The sequence below is a fragment of the Chenopodium quinoa genome, unplaced genomic scaffold (assembly GCF_001683475.1).
Source record: "Chenopodium quinoa cultivar QQ74 unplaced genomic scaffold, ASM168347v1, whole genome shotgun sequence".
NCBI classification, from domain to species: domain Eukaryota; kingdom Viridiplantae; phylum Streptophyta; class Magnoliopsida; order Caryophyllales; family Amaranthaceae; genus Chenopodium; species Chenopodium quinoa.
In genome coordinates this window covers 889,087-909,580 of record NW_018743979.1, presented here as the reverse complement: position 1 = coordinate 909,580, position 20,494 = coordinate 889,087, and the positions used below count along the sequence as shown (strand labels likewise).

The 20,494-nt window shown below is 38.9% G+C and overlaps 1 protein-coding gene across 2 annotated transcripts; it reads right to left on the bottom strand.

Moving 5' to 3' along the window:
* Positions 1–423: 423 nt before the first annotated feature.
* LOC110689989 (acyl-coenzyme A oxidase 3, peroxisomal-like) lies at positions 424–19,414 on the bottom strand. 2 transcript variants are annotated; one of them, XM_021866808.1, is made up of 13 exons: positions 18,710–19,414; positions 9,767–9,884; positions 9,571–9,678; positions 9,301–9,473; positions 9,116–9,215; positions 8,883–8,957; positions 8,646–8,776; positions 8,302–8,437; positions 8,097–8,216; positions 3,740–3,886; positions 3,537–3,641; positions 3,286–3,387; positions 424–929 (listed from the first exon to the last, which is right to left on the bottom strand). In XM_021866808.1, exons 1-13 carry the CDS (start codon positions 19,192–19,194, stop codon positions 684–686), a joined length of 2,046 nt encoding a protein of 681 aa, XP_021722500.1. In that variant the 5' UTR covers positions 19,195–19,414; the 3' UTR covers positions 424–683. The 2 variants fall into 2 exon arrangements, with proteins under 2 accessions (XP_021722500.1, XP_021722501.1); XM_021866809.1 differs by lacking the exon at positions 18,710–19,414 and adding an exon at positions 17,507–17,924.
* Between the last annotated feature and the right edge of the window lie 1,080 nt (positions 19,415–20,494).

Here is a 20,494-nt window from a genome sequence, read left to right as displayed (position 1 = left end):
TGAAGAGGGCCAACAATTCTGTTGCACATGAGCTAGCTGTTCTTGGTCTTTCCATGGCTATTGGACGTCACTTGCACTTAGCCTGTCCAGACTCCATCAAACCTATCTACAATGAAGAGGTTGCAGCTCTTATGGCTCAGATGTTCCCTCTGCTTTTCTACAGCTTGGTTTAGCTACTTACATCTACCAGTTTTATCTAGTTTTTCAAAGGGCCATTTATTACTTATTTGTATATATTTCTAGCTTTTGTAATGGTTCTAATTCGATCTCTAATTTTGCTTTTATCTTCAGATCAGCTACTGTGAACACTAATTTAGCCTCATATTTTGCTCTCCGATTGAGGCTAAAAGTTGTAATCCGTATTAGTTAATTAATATTGTTGTCTACTTTGTGATAAAAAATAATAATAATAATAATAACACCTTTGTGAAAATTTTCCTTTATTTTATATCCAAGAGAACTGATAGTTAAAAGTTTACAAAGAAAAAAATAATAATAGTAATAATAAAAGGGGGGGGGGGGAAGGAAAGTGAGAAAATGGGCACATTCCGCTGATGGTTACAGTTACCTGATTGTATGATCTTCAATCTATTTAAAAAGATGCATACTGTAGATAACATTCACTATCTACTTGTAAACGGAAAAGCACAAAGCGGTACTCCTGAGTATTTGAATCACTGTCACTATTGAACTGAGGACCATGAATTTGCGTCAATCCAATCAAACGCTATAGGGCTCAGGAACGCATCTGGTATACCGAATGAACTGACCAAGGCCAGAGTATGAGGACGAAGTTCACTGCAGAGCTTCATCACTTCCTTCCTCACCACAGCAGCATTCTCAACAGACAGGTAGCCATAACGAAGGAATGAAGCATCTTCTTCCAAGACCACCAAAGCATACAATGTTCGTAACAACGCTAACACCTCCTGCACATTTAAAGTATGATTAATCTTGATAACATAAAGTAATAATATAGGATCTTTCAAAAGAGTCAAAACCTTAATAGCCCATTCAGTTGATTGTAATATATGCAAAAGTGGTCATGATCATGGATTTATATGTAATTTTGTATGCAAATGTTAGTAGAGTATGTATCATTGTACTCCTCCAACACCGAATTTTTGTTTTTATTCATAGATTGAAAAGTGAAAAAAATAGTAATGAAATTTGTAAACAAATGCATATAAGTAGTATTTAGGGATACTATGATACTTGCAACATCATAGACAATACTGTCATAAATGCATACAAGTATATTATCATTACCATCAGTGCACCATTCATTACTGCCTACCAAACTTGTCATAAGAATATCCAATTTAGAAGCATGCCCAAATACTTGGAAATTTATAGGACATAAACTCAATCATGACCCGATTTTGTTTCAAAAAAGAAAAAAAATGAAATAAAATAAAAAATTATGACCCGATTTGAATATGAAAAAAAAGGGTATTGAAACAGACAACTCAAACATCAGTCAGATAATTTGTTATTTAATAACAATATTAGTCACTTTTAACCCATTAACTCTTGTAATACATTAGTAATGATGCACGTGACTGTACAATGTACACATAAGGGAGCATTTTATGGTCATGCTTTGTTTCATCCTGTTTGTGGATCAATAAAGACTAGACTTGGGGCTTATTTAGCTTATATCAAGCCTACTAGTATCTTAATATTTAGCTTACTTTACATTATGCTAAAATGATAATGGGGCCATTGAAGGGCCAAGCTGTTTAGATAAAATTTGCACTGAAATAGTCTAATTCATGTGCACAGCTAGTTTATGGTTTTGGTGTCTTAATACATAATTCCTTCATTTTTTAGTTACAACATTCTATACTTCACATTCGCCAATGCATAACTTCGACCATCAAATGCATTTGTAAAAGTTATAAAAATTAAATACCAATAAACTATACCATTAAGACAAATTTAACAAGATCCCATGTGTCTATATTTTCTTTCAGGTATAAATGACGAAAAAGAAAAAAAAAAAACAGAGGAAGCACATAACTGTTAAAGAACCAAGCTACTATACATGTTGCAGTTTGAAAAAAAGGTTGAAGAATTTCCAGATATTGTCAAATTTTGCATTTTTTATACAAGAACAACCCTCTATTGGCTCTATGCAGATTTTGAATGAGTTGATGGAGTGTTAAAGTTGTGGCTCAAGTATCTCTAAGAAATGGGACAGCGAAGAAATGAAGAAGCAAAGTAGAAAGCAATAAAAATGCTGTAGCAGAGGCAGCACGTCCATGAACCTGAAGCACTTTAGAGTAGGGCTGTCTTTCGAGGCAGTAGCTGCTGGCAATTCTTTGTGGCCCGGACTTCTTAATTGACTTGGATATAAGGGAATTAAGGTTTATCAGTTAGCGAAATTACGCTTATCAATTTTGGGAATTTGTGGACTAGGGAATTGAAATATGGTTTATCAATTTGGGATCAAATTAGGGTTTATTAATTTTGGGAATTAGGATTTAAAACTTTGGGGATTCGGTAATTGAATTATGGCTTATCAAATTGGAAAATTAGGTTTGATTATTTGTGGGAATTAGGGTTCAAAAAATTAGGGAGATTTAGATTTGTGAATTTGGCGACTAAGGTTTATAAATTAGGGTTTCATAGCTAGTTTTTGTATGTAGAAATTAGAGGGAAATCATAAACATGAGACTGTAAATTGAATTTTTGGACGAAAACCATTATAGGGTAGTGCTACCCAAACTTTTTAAGTATTTAGGGTAGTTTTACAAAGTTTTTTTCAAGTGGTAGTTATTTGCAAAAGTAGTCTTTTAATAGGCAATTTTTGACCATAATTCTTTTAGTTTGGGAAACAAAATACATGTTCTCATTGAAAGTCAAAAGTAGAAAAGACTACCTGAAAGAGTAAAATTGAAGAAGGCATTACGAAGTTGAATTAGTCAGCACAGGAGTAATTTCAGCTGTGGTTTGTAACGTAAGAAACACATGTCATGATCATTGTATCTGTCTCATGTGTAGTGGAGTAGGATAACTAATAATCTTCTCAATCAAGGATTCCCATGTAATGGTAGCTTGTAACAGTAACGGTTTAAATAGGGGAAGAAGGTGAGCTGATTTTGGTATATTAAAATAGTACATCCCAGTACCAAGCTCAAAAAAGTATAGGCAGGCCTGATATATGTGAGTGGTCCTTAAGTAGTTATGATAGATGATTAAATCTTTGTTCTAAGAACCTATGTTTTCCTAATAATATACAAAATAATGGAATAAACATAAATGTCCAAAGCAATCCTTTACCTTAAGTGGTCCAGCAGCAACATTAGCTTCAGCTTCAATAGAAGTAAGCAAAATCGCCTTGTCAGCAAAAGCTCTGCCCAAATCTTCCGCAAGCTGATAAGCCTGATTGGAAAATAAGATTCTTTGCATTAGAGAAAGAAAGTGATACTACATTGTGACCTGGAGAAAAAAAAATTCTTCCCCAACTGCACGGATTTTCTTAGGTTCTATCTACAATAAGTATGATCTTTATATAAGATGAGCATCCTCACCAGAGCAAAAGCATATTCTTTATTTCTTCCTTGCTTTTGATGTGCTGAAACTTCAGCTACAAAACGTTTTAACAGATCTCTCTCTCTCAGGTAGAAAATGTCAGTCTGAAAAAAAAAAAAAAAAAAACATATATTATATACGAACATATGACTTTGTTGAAAACATATCAATGAGATACAACCAACCTCTGTAAAATGAATACCTGAATCTGGCTACTTCTGAGAATAGAACCTGTCAGTTGAGCAGGAATAACAGGGGTGGGGCCGTTCATATGCTCCAACCACAATCCTTTAAATGGTCTATTTTGCTTTTGAGTAGCCAAGTATTCCCCAAACAATGCTTTACTCACCTGGACAGACGTAATAAAAGCAATTCTCAGGTCTTTAGGCCCCAACATTAAAGAGAAGCAAAGACCAATTGCTATTTGACTTGTCTTAACAATGAACCAGCAAAGGCAGAAACCAATTAGAAAGTTGTTTCAAGTGCATGAATAAAAAATCCTTAGTATCAATTATAAATGATCCATACTATAAGGCCACCCTTTTCAAAACAGTCTCATTATTTTGTGAACTTGTAGAAACAGTAAACTTGATGACGTGTACACTTCAAATTGGCCCAATTTTATTTAACTTTTTTTTTTTTTTTTAAATTTCCTTTTCTCTCTTCTCTCCCCAAGGCCAGCTATAAGGGGAGCAGCCTAAGCAACCGCTGAGGGGCCTTCTTTTGATAGGTCCTGCTTTAGTAAAATTAAGACTGTTTAGAGGTTGAAGAAGACAACTCAATTGAAGGTAAACACATAACTTATTTTTAGAGAGAGAACTTAGAAAGAGAAATAATGGGGAAATTCATTGTGGGGACCTAGATAATCAACAACCATTATCTCAAAAATTAAAGCTAAGCCCATCAAATGGTGCAAAACTTTTTTTATTATATCGCCAACTATTTTGTGTGTGGCTGGCCACACCAAACACACAAGTAACCCATGACCACATAATCCCTGACTGAAATTTCCCTGACCAAGTAACCCGTGACTGATTGAGTGAGTAGCCCCTTACTGACCAAGTAACCCCGACCATTCTTTACAAAAACATCAATATAATAAATTTATTTATATTCTTTCAGATTATACCTAGAACGTGCCAATACTTTTTAACTTGCCCTCTTTATCTCCCATCTCATATCGATCTTATGTCACCCGACAAAGTTTCAACATAGTGACTAGAAAAATGATCAAATATTTCGAATTAATAATCTAACAATGTAACGGTCAGAATATTATGTTGGTGGATTATGTATAAAATATGTTTTCTTTAATTAGGGCCCCTTTTTCATTTTTGCTTGTGCAACACCTTAGCCCAGGCACCTATTAGCCCAACCACCGTACCCTGCCCAATCACGAACCAAGCCCCTTATGTAGTCCCTGCTGCCAGCTTTACCTTTGAACTAGACTTCTGTCCACTACTTCCCAGGACACTGCTAACAACCCTCTCCTCTTCCAACTTTAACCACCATGACCAACAGCCCCACAACCATTGCCCTTTGGATCAACAAATTGTTCACAAGCCGATCGTTATCAGTGCCAATATTATTAGGAGAATTGGTAATACGCAAGCAGATCATTATTACCATTATTTCAGTTTCAGACACATACTCCAATTTCTAAATATTCATTACTTGGTTCAGAACACCGTCCACAACGAAACTCCATCACCAAAAAAAAATTACACATAAAATAAAAGCTACTGGTCAAACCAGATATCTAACATTAAGCACTGCATTTTCAGTAAAAGAGCGCCAAGAATCAAAATGTAAATAGATTACTGAGTTTTTAGCAATGTGATGGAATTTTAATCAGAAACTTTTTGAGGAAATTCATACACCAAATTTACACTATTTGACCTACAAACTGGATTGAAGAGCACCTTGGTCCCGGCCTATAAAGATAAAGGAGACGCTCAAGATTGTTCTAACTATCGAGGGATCAAGCTTATGAGCCCACACTATGAAGTTGTGGGAAAGAGTGATTGAACATAGGCAACGTTACAAGGTACGAGGTACGATTCGAAACGTGGAACGGAAACGGATACGTGGTACGTTACCATGTATGAATCCGGTACGATGGGTACGATGAGCTATATATTTTATTTTAAAAATCTAATATTGTACTTTTTCAAAAAAAAAAAAAAAAAAAATCTAATACTGTATTATTTAGTGAAATAACGTACACTCTTCTTTATGTTTAAAAAAAATACAAAAAAGTACACTCTTCATTACTTATAATGTATAATGTACTAATAGTATACTCTAGCATTATACCTATATATGGCTATATTTACTCTGTATTATTGAAATCACACATAAAAGGAGTAAAGTGTAAAGATTTAAATTTTAGAATGAGACAAGACAAGAGTAAAATAAGGATTATCTATTTAAAAAAAAAAGGAAACCCAAAAGGGACCACTTTACGTCCTTTTTTTTATCATTTTCATTCTCTGGAATCATCTTCAACCTTCTTCCATCTTCTCTGCTTTCATCCTCCACCATTATCTTCATATTTGAACAATTCTTTAACCTGAAATTGCTTAAAAATTGCTTTAAAATAAAACAAATCCCTTACATTCATAGATCTACCGAAGAAAACTCAAGTAACCAAGCTACGAAATTGGTTCGTAGAGTCCGGCGACCTGAGTCGGGACCACCGGCGAACTGAGTCGCATTTGTACTGTGTTACGGTACGAACAACTCAGGTTGCGATTCGCAGCAACGTACCGCGAACCTTGTAACGTTGAACATAGGTTGAGGGCATGCACAAGCATTTTGGACAAATGGAAGCAATCCATTTGATAAGACAAATGATGGAGTTTTATAGGGTAAAGAAGAAGGATCTTTATATGGTCTTTATTGATTTAGAGAAAGCATATGACAAGGTGGCAAGAGAGGTACGTTGGTGGGCAATGTTGAAGAAAGGTGTCCCACGAAGGTACGTGGACCTGATTAAGGATATATATCGGGATGTGTCAACAAATGTGAGGACATGTGGAGCGTTGACAAAAGATTTTCCTATTACAATCAAGGGTCTACATTAACGTTTCCTTTTTGCAACGGTCCTAGATGAAGTAACTAGACCAATTCAAGATGAAGTCCCATGGTGTATGCTATTTGCGAATGATATCGTTCTAGTGTAAGAAACTAAAGACAGGGTTAATGCCAAGTTTGAGCAATGGAGGCAAAGGTTGGAATATAGAGGGTTTAAGCTAAGTCGGAGTAAGACTATATATATGGTATGTCACTTTGGTACTCAAAGGGGGTCAAGCAATGAGGTGGTGAGTTTGGATGAAAAGGACTTGATCATGAGCGAATGTTTTAAATATCTTGGATCGATCATCCAGAAAAATGGTGACATTGATCAAGACGTGGCCCGCAGGATTAAGTCAGGGTGGCTTAAGAGGAGAGCGGCCACTGGAGTGTTATGCGACCGAAGCATTCCCTTACAGTAGAAGGGAAATTTCTATGGGTTGCAGTATAGTACAAAATGTTGGGCTTCTAAGAAGGAGCACATTAAAAAAATTAAGGTTACGGAAATGCAAATGTTCAGGTGGATGTGCAAGAACACTCTAAGAGATAGAGTAAAAAATGAGGTTATTCACAACAAGGTAGGTGTGGGAGGCATTGCGGAAACTGAGGGAAAATCGTCTGCATTGGTTTGGGCATGTAAGACAGAGACCCGAGGGTGCAACGGTACGAAGAATGGAAGAGTGGGACCATGGAGGGGTTAAACAAGGGAGAGGGAGACCGAAAATGACTTGTTGGAAGGAATTGGGAAGGATATGAAGTATATGGATGTGCATGAGGATGAGGTATTGGATCGTAAGGGATGGAGGAGGAGGATCTTTGTTGATTATTACTAGGAATAATCAAATTTGGTTCATGTAGCCGACCCCACTTATGGGATTAAGGTTTTGATTGATTGATTGACCTACAATCCGGATTCAAATAGACAACAATAACTCTAAAAAAAGATAACCATGTGGAGAGCTCAATGGTAAAGCTCCCACGTGATCTAGATCCCATATCTCCGGTTGGATGAGTTGTTCATTATTTTGTGTTCTCCTCCAACCTCCTTACAGCAGCAGTAGACTAGATAATCGCCATATAAGAAGGGGGAAAAAGGCAAAACCTGAAAGGCTGGTTAGCTCTCAGCTCTCATCACACTAAGCAAAGACTACCTGAATTAAGTAGGTTGTGTTTGTCCACAAATTGTCAACAATAACCCATAAAATGAAAAATTCATGCACAAAGCACAACGATAATTCATAGACTGACAGCTGTCAGCAGTTCATAGACTTCAAACACCTGCTTTAATTTTTAGTTCTAGGTGTGTTTGGCCAAAAATTCAGTACTACTTATTCACTTGCTATGACTACCAACTGCAATCAATTTCCACGTATGACTACCAACTGCAATCAATTTCCACCTAATGCTTAAGCTTCAGCACAAAAGCTACAGCTTGAGCATATGATGAATGAATGACCAAGAAAAGCTGAAAAATTAGATGCTACCTGCTGCATGAGAACATTATTGTCTCCTTCAAAGGTTAATTGCACATCGTACTCGCCTTTCAAGTGACCTACACGATTTTCGGTCTTCAGACCTTGGCCCCCACAGGCTTCACGGCACTCCTGGAAAAGTGACGATAAAAAATACATCAGTTTTGATGAAAAGGCAGGAAAATAGAAATTAAAACTCACCATTGCCAATATTTACCTGAAGTGTCCGCATGTTATGCCAAGTTAGCATAGCTTTTAGGGCACTTGAAACAACATGAATCGTCTTATTCATTTCAGGTGATCGTTTCACATATATAGATTTCAGATAGTTTCCGGCAAAGGACATTGCATATCTGCAATAAAAACACATGCTTGTTAGTACAAATACCAAGTAGAATCCAGAAACCATATAATTGGGCACATACCTGAAATTTATCAATCATATGTAAATGCTATGCCTAGATTATGAATTTATGAGCAAAATAATCGATTATATTTTAAGAGTAGGAAACAAGATGCACCATGATTTACTATTGCAAAATCGCTGAATGGATGACTTACGTCTTTGCAAGAAGAGGCAAGAGTCGACGCTGGTGGCTTGGATAGTCGAGCAATAAAACTTCAGGTTCATTTGGTGCCAGAGAAAAGGCTCGTCTTGACAAAGCATACCTTAAAGCTGTAGCTAGACCAATCTAATGGAAAATGCCAACATAACACAACAAAAACACGTAGAAATAAAAACAAAAAAAATAATAAAACAAATTCATTACAAGATATCAAGCATGAGGCATCAGTTACCTTTGCAACGTAAATGGAACTGACTGCAATGTTGACACGTCCAGATGTCAATGGAGCAAGAAATGCTGCAAACCTCTGAACAAAACCCAAGCACATAAAATTAGACAACTGAAGTCTGAAGATAAAATTGATTTTCCATTTCGTTTCATTGCAAAAATCAATTCAGAAAAGGAGATATCCACGGTAAAAAGGTGAAATTCAAGGGAGTATCAAAAGGCCAGCTGAACAAAAACCTGAACAGGGTCTTTAATGGCACTAAGATACTGGCCATCAGGAGAAACATCGGCAACTGAATTCAACAAATTCTCCCTAGGTATGCGAACATTATCAAACCTAAAAAATAAAAGACATATAAACATGATGCTTCAATGACTAAAACAATCACGTTCAATAAAAGCTAAATATCATCACCAATTACCAGATACGGCCATTGTCAACGCCATTTAACCCAATTTTATGACCGCAATCAGCAATACGTATATTTGGACAAACATTGCCGTCTTCATCTCTGATTTGCACTATAAACGCATGGACACCTTCATCTTTCCCATTTATATGGAGTTGTGAGAAAACAATAGCATGAGTTGCATGCTACAAAAACATTACGGAAAACGGACGTTAACATATGGTAAAAGCAATGAGAAAGAAAAGCAAGAGAGATAAGAAGAGATAGAAATCCATTCCATACTTTAGCTGCTCCTCCGATCCAGTACTTTTGAGCTGATTCACATGGAGTATTGATGATAAACTCTTTAGCATTTGGATCATAAGTCGTGACTGTTTCAATTCCTCTGACCTAACGACATCAACAACCAAGTTCAGAAATTTAAAAGTTAATGCACACGACAGTATCAAAGTAATTTAATGAAGAATATCATGCTTACATTACTTCCATGCCCCAGCTCAGTCATAGCAAAGCAACCCTTCATGCCGTAATCCTCCGTAATTTTCAGCCACTTGTCATGATGACGCTTTGTGCCAAAAAATTGGATTGCACCACCCCTGAAATCAATGAATACCTGAAGATTAATATATTCTGCTTCGGCAAGGTAAAAGCAGAGCCCAAAAACGATTTACATACATGCAACGGACTAGCGTGACTCAACACAAAATTAGGCCGAAAGGTTGTATGCTTGATTGATAAAGCTCAAAGCTTGCGAATGATAAATATGACTTTAGGCCATAACTCTCCAAGTGTTTGCTTACAAATTTCTGAATGCCTAATGCCTTAGGGACAACTACTATTTATACTACCACTACAATACAAGAGTTGGCAACAAGCCTTAATTACTAACTTTACTATTCCTTGTCTTCTACTGAGTTACCATGGTAAACTAGCTAATACTCCAAAGCTGTCCTTTTGCACCTCTGTAATAGAACGTTGCTGCCTGTTCATGTAGTGGGGGGAGGGCTCTTGTTACGGTTCTGCTCCTGCTGTCCTTGCTGTCGAGCCCTTCTCTTGTATGTGATGGTGATAGGTGGAGGTGGGTTCATTGCAATACCGCCCCCCAAAAGCGCCACCTTGTCCTCAAGGTGGAAGCTTGGGAACTTGTCATTGATTAACGCGGCATCCTCCCACGTGGACTCGAACTCGGGAAGTCCAACCCACTTGATTAGACGCTGAACCCTGCACCCCAGCCCGCCTTAGGTCTGACCTCTAGCACCTTCTCTGGTTCGACCACCAGCTCTAGTTCAGGTGTGATCTGTTCTGGAATGGTGGGCGAATTAGGAACATCCCCAATCGCTTTCTTCAGTTAGGAAACGTGGAATATGGGGTGGATACGGCACTCATCAGGTAAGGGCAATTTATATGCCACCTTCCCAACTCTTTGGACCACTTCGAAAGGCCCATAGAAACGGGCTGCCAACTTCTCATAAGGCCGCCTAGCAAGAGATTTTTGTCGGTATGGTTGAAGCTTGAGGAAGACACGATCGCCCACTTGGAATTCCACTTCTCTTCTCTTATGATCAGCGCTCTGTTTCATCACTTGTTGAGCTCTCACTAATTGCAACTTTAACTCATTGAGCATCAAATCGCGCTCTCTCAATACTTCTTCCACAGAGCATACTGCCGTTTGTCCTTCTTGCACTCTAATTATCTTGGGTGGTTCCCGCCCATACAAGGCCTGAAACGGAGTGACTAATGTGGACGAGTGGCAGGTGGTGTTGTATGAAAACTCAGCCCAAGGTAGCCACCTCGCCCAATACTTGGGTTGTCCTCCGGCGAAGCACCGCAAATAAGTTTCCAACCTCTTATTTACCACCTCGGATTGGCCATCCGTTTGTGGGTGGTAAGAGGTGCTCTTCTTGAGAGTCGTGCCTTGAACTCGAAAGAGTTCCTTCCAAAAGATGCTCACAAAAACTCGATCGTGATCCGTTACAATGCTACTCGGTATACCATGGAGTCTAACCACCTCCCTGATTAAAATTTCTGCCACCCCAAAGTGGTAAAAGGATGCTTGAGCCCAATATAATGAGCATATTTGGTGAGTCGATCGACTACCACCAAAATGGTGTCAATCCCCTTTGACTTGGGAAGACCCTCAATAAAATCCATACTTATATCTTCCCACACCCTCTCCGGAATCGGAAGAGGTTGTTGCAGCCCTCCCGCAGACCGCTGCGAATGCTTGTTGCGTTGGCATATCTCACAACCCCGAAATAATCAGCCACATCCCTTCGCATACCGGCCCAAAACCACTCCGATCCCATTTGGAGATAGGTCTTTGTCTCCCCCGTGTGACCTCCCTCCGGTGAGTCATGGTAATTTTGAAACAAAGCCCCCTTTATCGAAGAATTTTGCGGAATGACCATTCTTCCCTTGTACAATAATTTCTGATTTTCCACAGAGTACCCTACTGGCCCTTCTCCCCTTTCGACTTCCCCTTTCAATTTCTAAAGTGTTGCATCAGCGTCGATCTCCTTCTCCAACGCCTCCCAGTTCACGGCTTAACTGGCGATCAAGGACATAATTTCTCCCTCGCTAACACCTTCCCCCCTCCGGGATAGGGCGTCCGCCACCCTATTTGACACTTCGGGCTTGTATTGGAGGTCAAAATCAAAGCCAATCAATTTTCTTACCCACTTTTCATATTCGGAGCCGATTTCTCTCTGTTGAGCAATATACTTTAGGCTTTGTTGATCACTCCGGATGATGAACCTTCGACCCAAGAGGTAATGCCGCCATTTTTTAACGGCCAAACACACGGCCATCAACTCTTTCTTGTAAATCGACTTGCCACGACCAACCGGACCGAGTATTTTGCTGAAAAAGGCCACTGGTCGTCCTTCCTGCATCAAAACGGCTCCGAGGCCGAACCCCGACGCATCGGATTCCACCACGAAAACCTTCATGAAATCTGGCATGACAAGCACAGGGGCTGCTGTCACGGCGCGTTTCAGCTTTTGAAACGCCTCTTCTGCTATGTCTCACCACCAAAATTATCACGCTTAAGCTGATGCGTAAGAGGCTGCGCTATTTGCGCATACTTCCTTATGAACTTGCGATAATATCCAGTAAGGCCCAAAAATCCTCTTTAACTCTTTGAGGGATTTTAGGCTGGGCCACTCAAGCATGGACCGGACCTTATCTTGATCCACTGACACCCCTTCTCTAGATATAACATGACCCAAATATGCTATCCTCAATTTCCCAAACTCACATTTCTTCAAATTTGCATAGAGTACGTTTTCCTTGAGTATGGTCAACACTTGTCTGAAATGCTTAATGTGTTCCTCTTGATTCACACTATAGCCGAGGATGTCGTCAAAAAATACGAGAACGAACTTCCGTAAGAATGGGCGAAAGACCTCGTTCATTAGAGATTGAAAAGTAGTCGGGGCATTAGTTAGCCCAAACGGCATCACAAGAAACTCGTAGTGCCCTTCGTGGGTTCGAAAGGCGGTCTTATGAGTGTCTTCCGGCCGAACCAAAATTTGGTGATAGCCGGCCTTGAGGTCAAACTTGGAAAATACTTGTGCTCCGCTCATCAAGTAGCTCGTCAATTACCGATATCAGGTATTTGTCGGGAACGGTTTCCTTATTCAAGGCCCGATAATCGACACAAAACCGCCACGATCCGTCCTTTTTGACTAAAAGAACGGGGCTTGAAAAGGGACTAGTGGACGGTTTATTTATCCCGGCTTCAAGCATTTCGCGAATGAGCTTCTCGATTTCATCCTTTTGAAATTGCGGGTATCTATAAGGCCTAACACTCACGGGGTTGCTCCCTTCTTTAAGGATGATTGAGTGCTCATGTCCACGGTGGCAATCCTTTTGGGCCTGTTTCTTCTCCCCTTCCAAACTACTCAATTCCACCAACAAGCCCCCACTCTCCTTCCTCAGTGTTCGGATCATGGCTTTCAAGGTGATTCCCATTCGCGCCAAGCTCGGATCCCCATGGAGGACCACCTCATCACTTCCCACCATAAAACTCATCCTTTACAACTTCCAATTTGTCAGAATTTCCCCCAATTTTTCGAGCCATTGACCCCAATATCAAATCTGAATTGCCTAGCTGCAATGGCAAAAATTCCTCCTATACTTCAAAATCTTCTTTCAATTTCACTCGGACTCCACAATAAGTCCCACGCCCTTTTACGGTTTCACCATTACCTAACGAAACCCCAAAAGAGTTAGTCCCGGTGATCGGAATTCCAAGCTTTTCCCCGGTCTCCGTGGATATAAAATTGTGGGTGGCGCCGGGGTCGATCATCACCACCACCGGCGTCCCTCTTATGGTTCCTCTCAGATTCATGGTCTTCGGGTTAGTCAACCCAACCAGAGAATTCATTGAACAAGCCGTCGGTTCTACCAACTCCTCCTCTTCCGCCTCGTTCTCAATCACCTGCAACTCCCCTTATTCCTCCGTCTCTTCTTCTTCAACGAGTAACACAATCAAGCCCTTGGTCGTGCAGACGTGGTTGGGTCCCGTCCACCACCCGTCGCATCGGAAGCACAGGCCTTTGGCTTTCTTATCGGCGATTTCCCTCTCCGTCAACCGCCGTACATCGCCGCTAAATCGGGTGGTAGCTGAAGTGTTTCGAGTTGGATATTGTCGAGCAGGGTTACTGGTTGAAGCCACTGAAGAATTGAAGAGTGGGGCGTTTGGTTGGATTGGGTTGGGCTGCTTTGGGTTATGAGGGTAATGGGTTAGGCTTAGTGTTTGAGGGTTTGTGTTTGCGGTTTGGGCTGGCCAGCTCCAAACAAAGTGGATGCAGGGCTCCGATTAAAATATGAGTAGGGTTCGGGTTTGGTGAACGCCCCACCCGACTTCCTAGAGTTGTTGACCCGATTTCTTTCTTCAACTCGGATCGCCAGATCCATAGCATCTTCTAGGGACAGTGGGTTAAGTAGTCGGATCTCCACCCTTATCTCCTCCTTAAGACCGTTGATAAATTGCCCTTTCATCAAGCTTTTGGGAACATCCATCAATGGCGAAGCTTTCTCTATGAACACTCGTCTGTACTCCACGACGGTGGTGGTTTGCTCCACCGCCAATCACTGCTCGTGCAGCGTCCCTGCGTTCACCGGAGTGAGCACGCGCCCCTTCAGATCGTCCCAACCACCGAGAGGTCGGCGTCGGCTTTCCTACTGGTACCACCTCAAGGCGTCTCCGTCCATCGACACCACCGCGGCCTGCAACTTCTCCACCTCCGGGAGATGGTAGAACAAAAAGTATTGCTCGCTGCGAAGAATCCATCCATCTGGGTCATTCCCATCAAAGAGGGGCATATCAAGCTTTCGAAATTTCCAATTACCACAGTTGTCGTTGCCCTCACCTTGGTGTCGGTACTGACCACCAAATCCCGTCGCCAAATTCCCGAACTGAATGCCATTAAGGCCCCCTGTTCCAATGGGTGTCTCATTAAAATTTCCGTTTAGTTGGGGTGAGCCGTGGAAGCCACCAAGGCCCAGTGGCTGCTCCACCTCTTCATTCCCCGTGTTAGGCTGCATTGCGAATCTCATCCATGGCCTTCTCGTGTCGACTGGCCGTCATGCTGACCTGCTGGGTGATGTCCTGCCGGAAACGGTCCATTTTTCCCTCCATCGATTGCCTCACCTTATCAATGTTCTCATCTTGTTTCTTCAAGAGTGCGTGTTCTACACCGAGTTTCTCGTATATTTCTTCCACTCTTTCTTCGAGTGCCACCACTCGCTCCGGCGTCACGGTCAGCGGCGTCAGAGGCATGTCCGCTCTGATACCAACTGCAACGGACTAGCGTGACTCAACACAAAATTAGGCCGAAAGGTTGTATGTTTGATTGATAAAGCTCAAAGCTTGCGAATGATAAATATGGCTTTAGGCCATAACTCTCCAAGTGTTTGCTTACAAATTTCTGAATGCCTAATGCCTTAGGGACAACTACTATTTATACTACCACTATAATACAAGAGTTGGCAACAAGTCTTAATTACTAACTTTACTATTCCTTGTCTTCTACTGAGTTACCATGGTAAACTAGCTAATACTCCAAAGCTGTCCCGCTGCACCTCTGTAATAGACCGTTGCTGCCTGTTCATGTAGTGGGGGGAGGGCTCTTGTTACGGTTCTGCTCTTGCTGTCCTTGCTGTCGAGCCCTTCTCTTGTATGTGATGGTGATAGGTGGAGGTGGGTGCATTGCAATGCACTAAAAGGGTATATGTATGGATGTCCACTAAATAACCCGTTTTAAAAGAGTGTGGAAAGAGAAAGCACGATAGGCATATTGTAGTAGTTTAGCTTATTTCCTCAATGAAATTTCCTCGTCAAATAAAGAGAAGTTGAAAGGTAGATGGGCAGGAAGACAAAAATGATTGAACAATAGAAAACTTCAAAAATAAATAAATAAGTCTGGTGAAAGGGAGAAAGCAAGAATTGCATAATACAAACTATCAAGTTGCAAAAAGATACACATTTATTGAATGCATTGAGCTTTGGTATCTCTAAAGTTTGTTTACTTTTCGTTTGCAGATCAAATGAACCTAGCTAACAAATAATTCGATATTAGAGGATAATTTCAAACATGACATTTATGCTCAATTATTTATGTAGAGGTCGTAAACAACTTGCTTACTAGCTTGACCATAAAAATTTTCATGATTGTTAAGTTCAACACCAATTATTACTTTGGTTTAAGGATAAAGTTCAAAAAAACTTGTGAATGAGCAAGAAATGTAGACTACACTATTCAATTTGACTCATAAACACTCCAAATACATCCTACCAGGAGAAAGACGCAATTGATAATGTCGTAGTCCAAGAGGCATAATAGCATGGAAATAATGAAATGGAAATTGAAATTACATGAACCCCACATTAACAAATGCATCTACAAAGTAGTGATTAATCAAAAGACCCAGCAACCTCAAAATTATTCATCCAAAGATGTCGAAAGAAGAAAAGAATTTTTAAGCTATGTTCCAATGCTAATTTAGAATCCAAGCCCTCAAAGTCAAAATCCTTTTTCTCCAGTAAACCCTTCAAAGAGAGAAAAAGGGGATGGAGAAACTTCTTAATCAATCACACTAGATCTTAAGAGATACCCTCTACACTAACTAAAAAGTCCCATTTAAACTTGTCACACATTTTGAGGAGAGGAATGTAGTGATGTATCATTGTTTAAAATTGAATTTTTAATAAAATGAAAAGAAAACGAAACAAAACAAAAGAAAGGTAAAGTGTTTTAGTAGATTGAGTACTGTTGACTGGCATTCCAAAGACTTACTAGAATCAATAAATAAATACATTTAGCTACCAAAATCCTCTAGAATGAATAGAGCCCATCATCATTTATAATAAATTGAAAATTAAAAATGTATTGTGGTCCTTAACAAGATGCACTTCTAGAAGAGCATTTGTTCATTGGGTGCCAAAGGTAAGGCTTTCAACAAAGTGTGATTGTTAGGAGAGTGACGTGGCTTCTTATTTATTGATGCATTATGCATATGAATAAATCATGACTAATATCATATATCATCAGCTTGAGGGAGTCAGAATGCATATAACTATAGAAATTAAAAGATTTAACTAAAGTCTACTGAAGTAGGGGTATTTAACTTTCCTATTTTTTGCGTAAAGATAAATCCCAACTAGATTAAAAGTAATTAGTAAACATATAACTGTAGAAATTAAATCCCCTTCTCATCGTCTCAAGATATGAAATCCACTTTGTCGCATCAAGAAAACGATAACATTTCCACTTTTAAGAGAAAAAGTAAATTATACTGAATGATGTCTTATTATTCAATCCCCTAAAACCATTTAACAGCTAAACATCTTCCATGTTAGTATAAATGACATCAATAATGTCATCATAATAAATTCGTAAATAAACTAGCTTGAAATTCCACCTAAACTACTCCCCAAATCCAGCTGCACAGGAACTCTTAATCATCATAAAAAAAGCAAATAAATCAAACAGCCTATATCAGATGTATGTACTATCCAAGCAACCAAATTTGATGGATAAAACTGGTCAGAAAAAAGGAAAAAACTAATCCTAAAAAACCATAGCATAGCTCACAAAATTATGGAGAAGGAGACGTCTTGTTAAACAATAATTGAATGACCATCACAATCACAAAACTCTATCTGAACCATCAACTTAAGAATTTAGGGGGCAAAACCGCAAAAATCCCATACCACAGAAAGTAATGAGCCCCCAGCATAACAGCAAGGGAGTGATCATACATCTGAACAACCTCATTCAAAGCCATTCTCCTAAGCTCAATTGCCGCTCCTCCCTCCGTAATCCACCCTCTATAAACCCCATGATCAACCAAACAATGCATCCGCTTCATTGTCAACTCTCTTTGCTGTTCCATAGTCTCATTATAGTCAGGGGAAACAAAAATCCTGCTGCCTATGTTTCTTGAATTAAACACACTGCTATGAATAATCAAATTATAGAGCGAATCACGGTCTTCGATGTTGTGCATATCCAAAAGGGCTCTCATTTCTTTGGTATCAAAAGTGATCATCTCTTCTTGAGAAGCCATTAAAGTGTGAGGAAAAAGAATGAATTGTTGACTTGTAAATGGGGTTTGTGCAATGTGCTCAACTAGTATCTTAAACTACTCTATATATCAAAAGCTGATGTAAGGGGGTAGGTGAAGTATGGCTAGTAGTTGGAAGTCAGCAAATGCAAGCTCCTATTTAACAATTATCCAAAGACCTTGAACAGAAAATTATTTTTGAACATTACCAACAAAAATAAACAAATAATATATACAAGAGTGATGTGTTTAGAAGTCAGCTTGACCGAGGTACGGTTCTTAAATCACAATCAATTCTTGTTTATATCATCCCCTTTCATGTCAACATACATCAAAATCCTATATTGAATATTAATAAATTATTCATTGAAAATATTCAATAAGTATTCACAAAACTATATTTTTTCTTATATAAATTACTACTCGGTAACATTAGTCAAGTAGATTAGGTAAATAGGGTAAAATGCCAATATGTTTTACTTAAAAAAATAAAAAAAATAAAAAAAAAATACAGAGGATTAAGTAATCAATCTAATTTTAACTCCTTGACTTTCAAAGAATAATTTTGACAATTTAATTAAAAAAATAATAAAAATAAAAATTCCTAGTAAATTACAACATCCATAAAACTACAAATACCACCGCACACACAAAAAATTAAAAAATATAATAAAATAAATTACACCCTCCATCATCTTATGTCTTATTTTTTGCACAGTTTTTGATAAATATGAACATAATTTAGCGTCTTAGTATTTATTAAAAAGAATTCTTCTTAATTAAATTTTTTTTTCTGGGTAAGGATTGGCGATAATATTTATGAATTTCGCAAAAATAAAAGAAATATTACCAGAGAAAGAAATGGACACCAAGCTTAATAGCAAGGGAATGATCATAAATCGCCAAAACTTCATTCAACGCCATTTTACGAAGCTCATCTTCTTCCGAATCCCCAGTAAGCCAACCCAAAAAAACCCCACAATCACGCAAATACTCAATTCGCTTGACGGTAATCTCCCTTTGTTGTTCCATAGATTGATTATAATCAGGGCAAACAAATTTCCGATGACCGCGAATCGAGGGGTTAAAGAGATTGCTCTGAATCATGATGTTGTACAACCAGTCACGGTGGTTGATGTTGTGGGAATCCAATATAGATCGCATTTGTTTGGTATCGAAATTTGCTTCCGATTCGACGAGTTCTGGTGGAGTGTAGGAGAGGCATGGCGAAGAGGAGAGAAGATTGGGTGATGATGATGATGAAGAGAAAATTGGGTTGAGATGGCGAGTAAGGATTTTGGTTCTGAAGGTGATTTGATCTTCAGAAGACGCCATTGATGGAATTAAGGGGTGAAATTGGAATTGGAGGAGAGAGAAAAATGATGAATTAAAAAATAAAAATAACCGCGGAATGCAACAGAAATACAGAATGGGAGGTTTGGATAGGAATGCAGGGTTTTGTCAAAAAAAAAAAATAGGAATGCAGGAAATGAATGGGGTGCATATGTGAAGAATGGTTTGGTATGGTTGACTATTATTATTGTATGGGAATTTGAATTGAATACAAATAATGTTGTAGTTGGAGTAACGTATTTAACCTATAGGTAGGTATGTATGGCAGCAGGGTCATTGCGTGTTATTGGTAACGCACGCGTTAAAGTTTACAAGATGTGATTTTATTAAAGTCTGTTCTTATTTAATGAATTGAATATTTTATAAGAGAATGAAATCAGGAACTGAATTGAAATGAAATAAAATGAGAATATTTTATGAGAGAAGAAAATCAGAAACTGAATTGAATTGAATTTATTGAAAAGCTAAGCTGAAAATAGGATGAAGAGAACAGATCATAAGACAGTCGACATTGGTCCGGCCTGCTAGCCTGGTCTGATCCAATTCGAAAATATGGCAGATTTGGAAAGCCTAAAAAGAAATTTTAGTTTAAAATCTGAGTTCGGAAAAAAAATGCCCATTATATTTTTACGGGTTTGGGTACAAGAATCTAGCCTTGAAGCGGCACTTGAGACCTTCATTACACAACAAGGAAGAAATAATGTGGATATGCAAGCGAACATCCAACAACTTCAAGCACACAACAAGATAATTGAGAATCAATTGGCTCAAATTGCGCAACAAGTTGGAAGTTCATCCTCCAATCCTAGTGGTCACTTCCCAAGATCAACGGTTGTGAACCCAAAGGAGCAAGCTAAGGCCATTACTTTGAGATCGGGGAGAGGTTATGAAGGGCTGGATATGAGTGAAGAGGAGCCACAAAAGAGAGATGAGGGAGTTGTGGTGAAAAATGAGGGTGAGTTTGAAAATGAGATAGTTGATGTTGAGAGAAAGGAGCCACAAAGGAATAATGAGGGAGATGAGGAAAAGGTAGAAAATCCCTCCATGAAAGTATACAAGCCTCCCATTCCATTCCCTCATAGGATTGTTGAAAATAAATTGAATGAAAAGTTTTCTAACTTTCTTGAAGTCATGAGAGGACTACAAGTGAATATCTCCTTTCTTCATGCTATGTCACAAATGCCTACATATGCAAAATTTTTTAAGGATCTTTTATCCAACAAGAGTAGGTTTGAAGAGAGTGCAACCATCTCCCTTCCTAAAGAGGTGAGTGCAATCATTC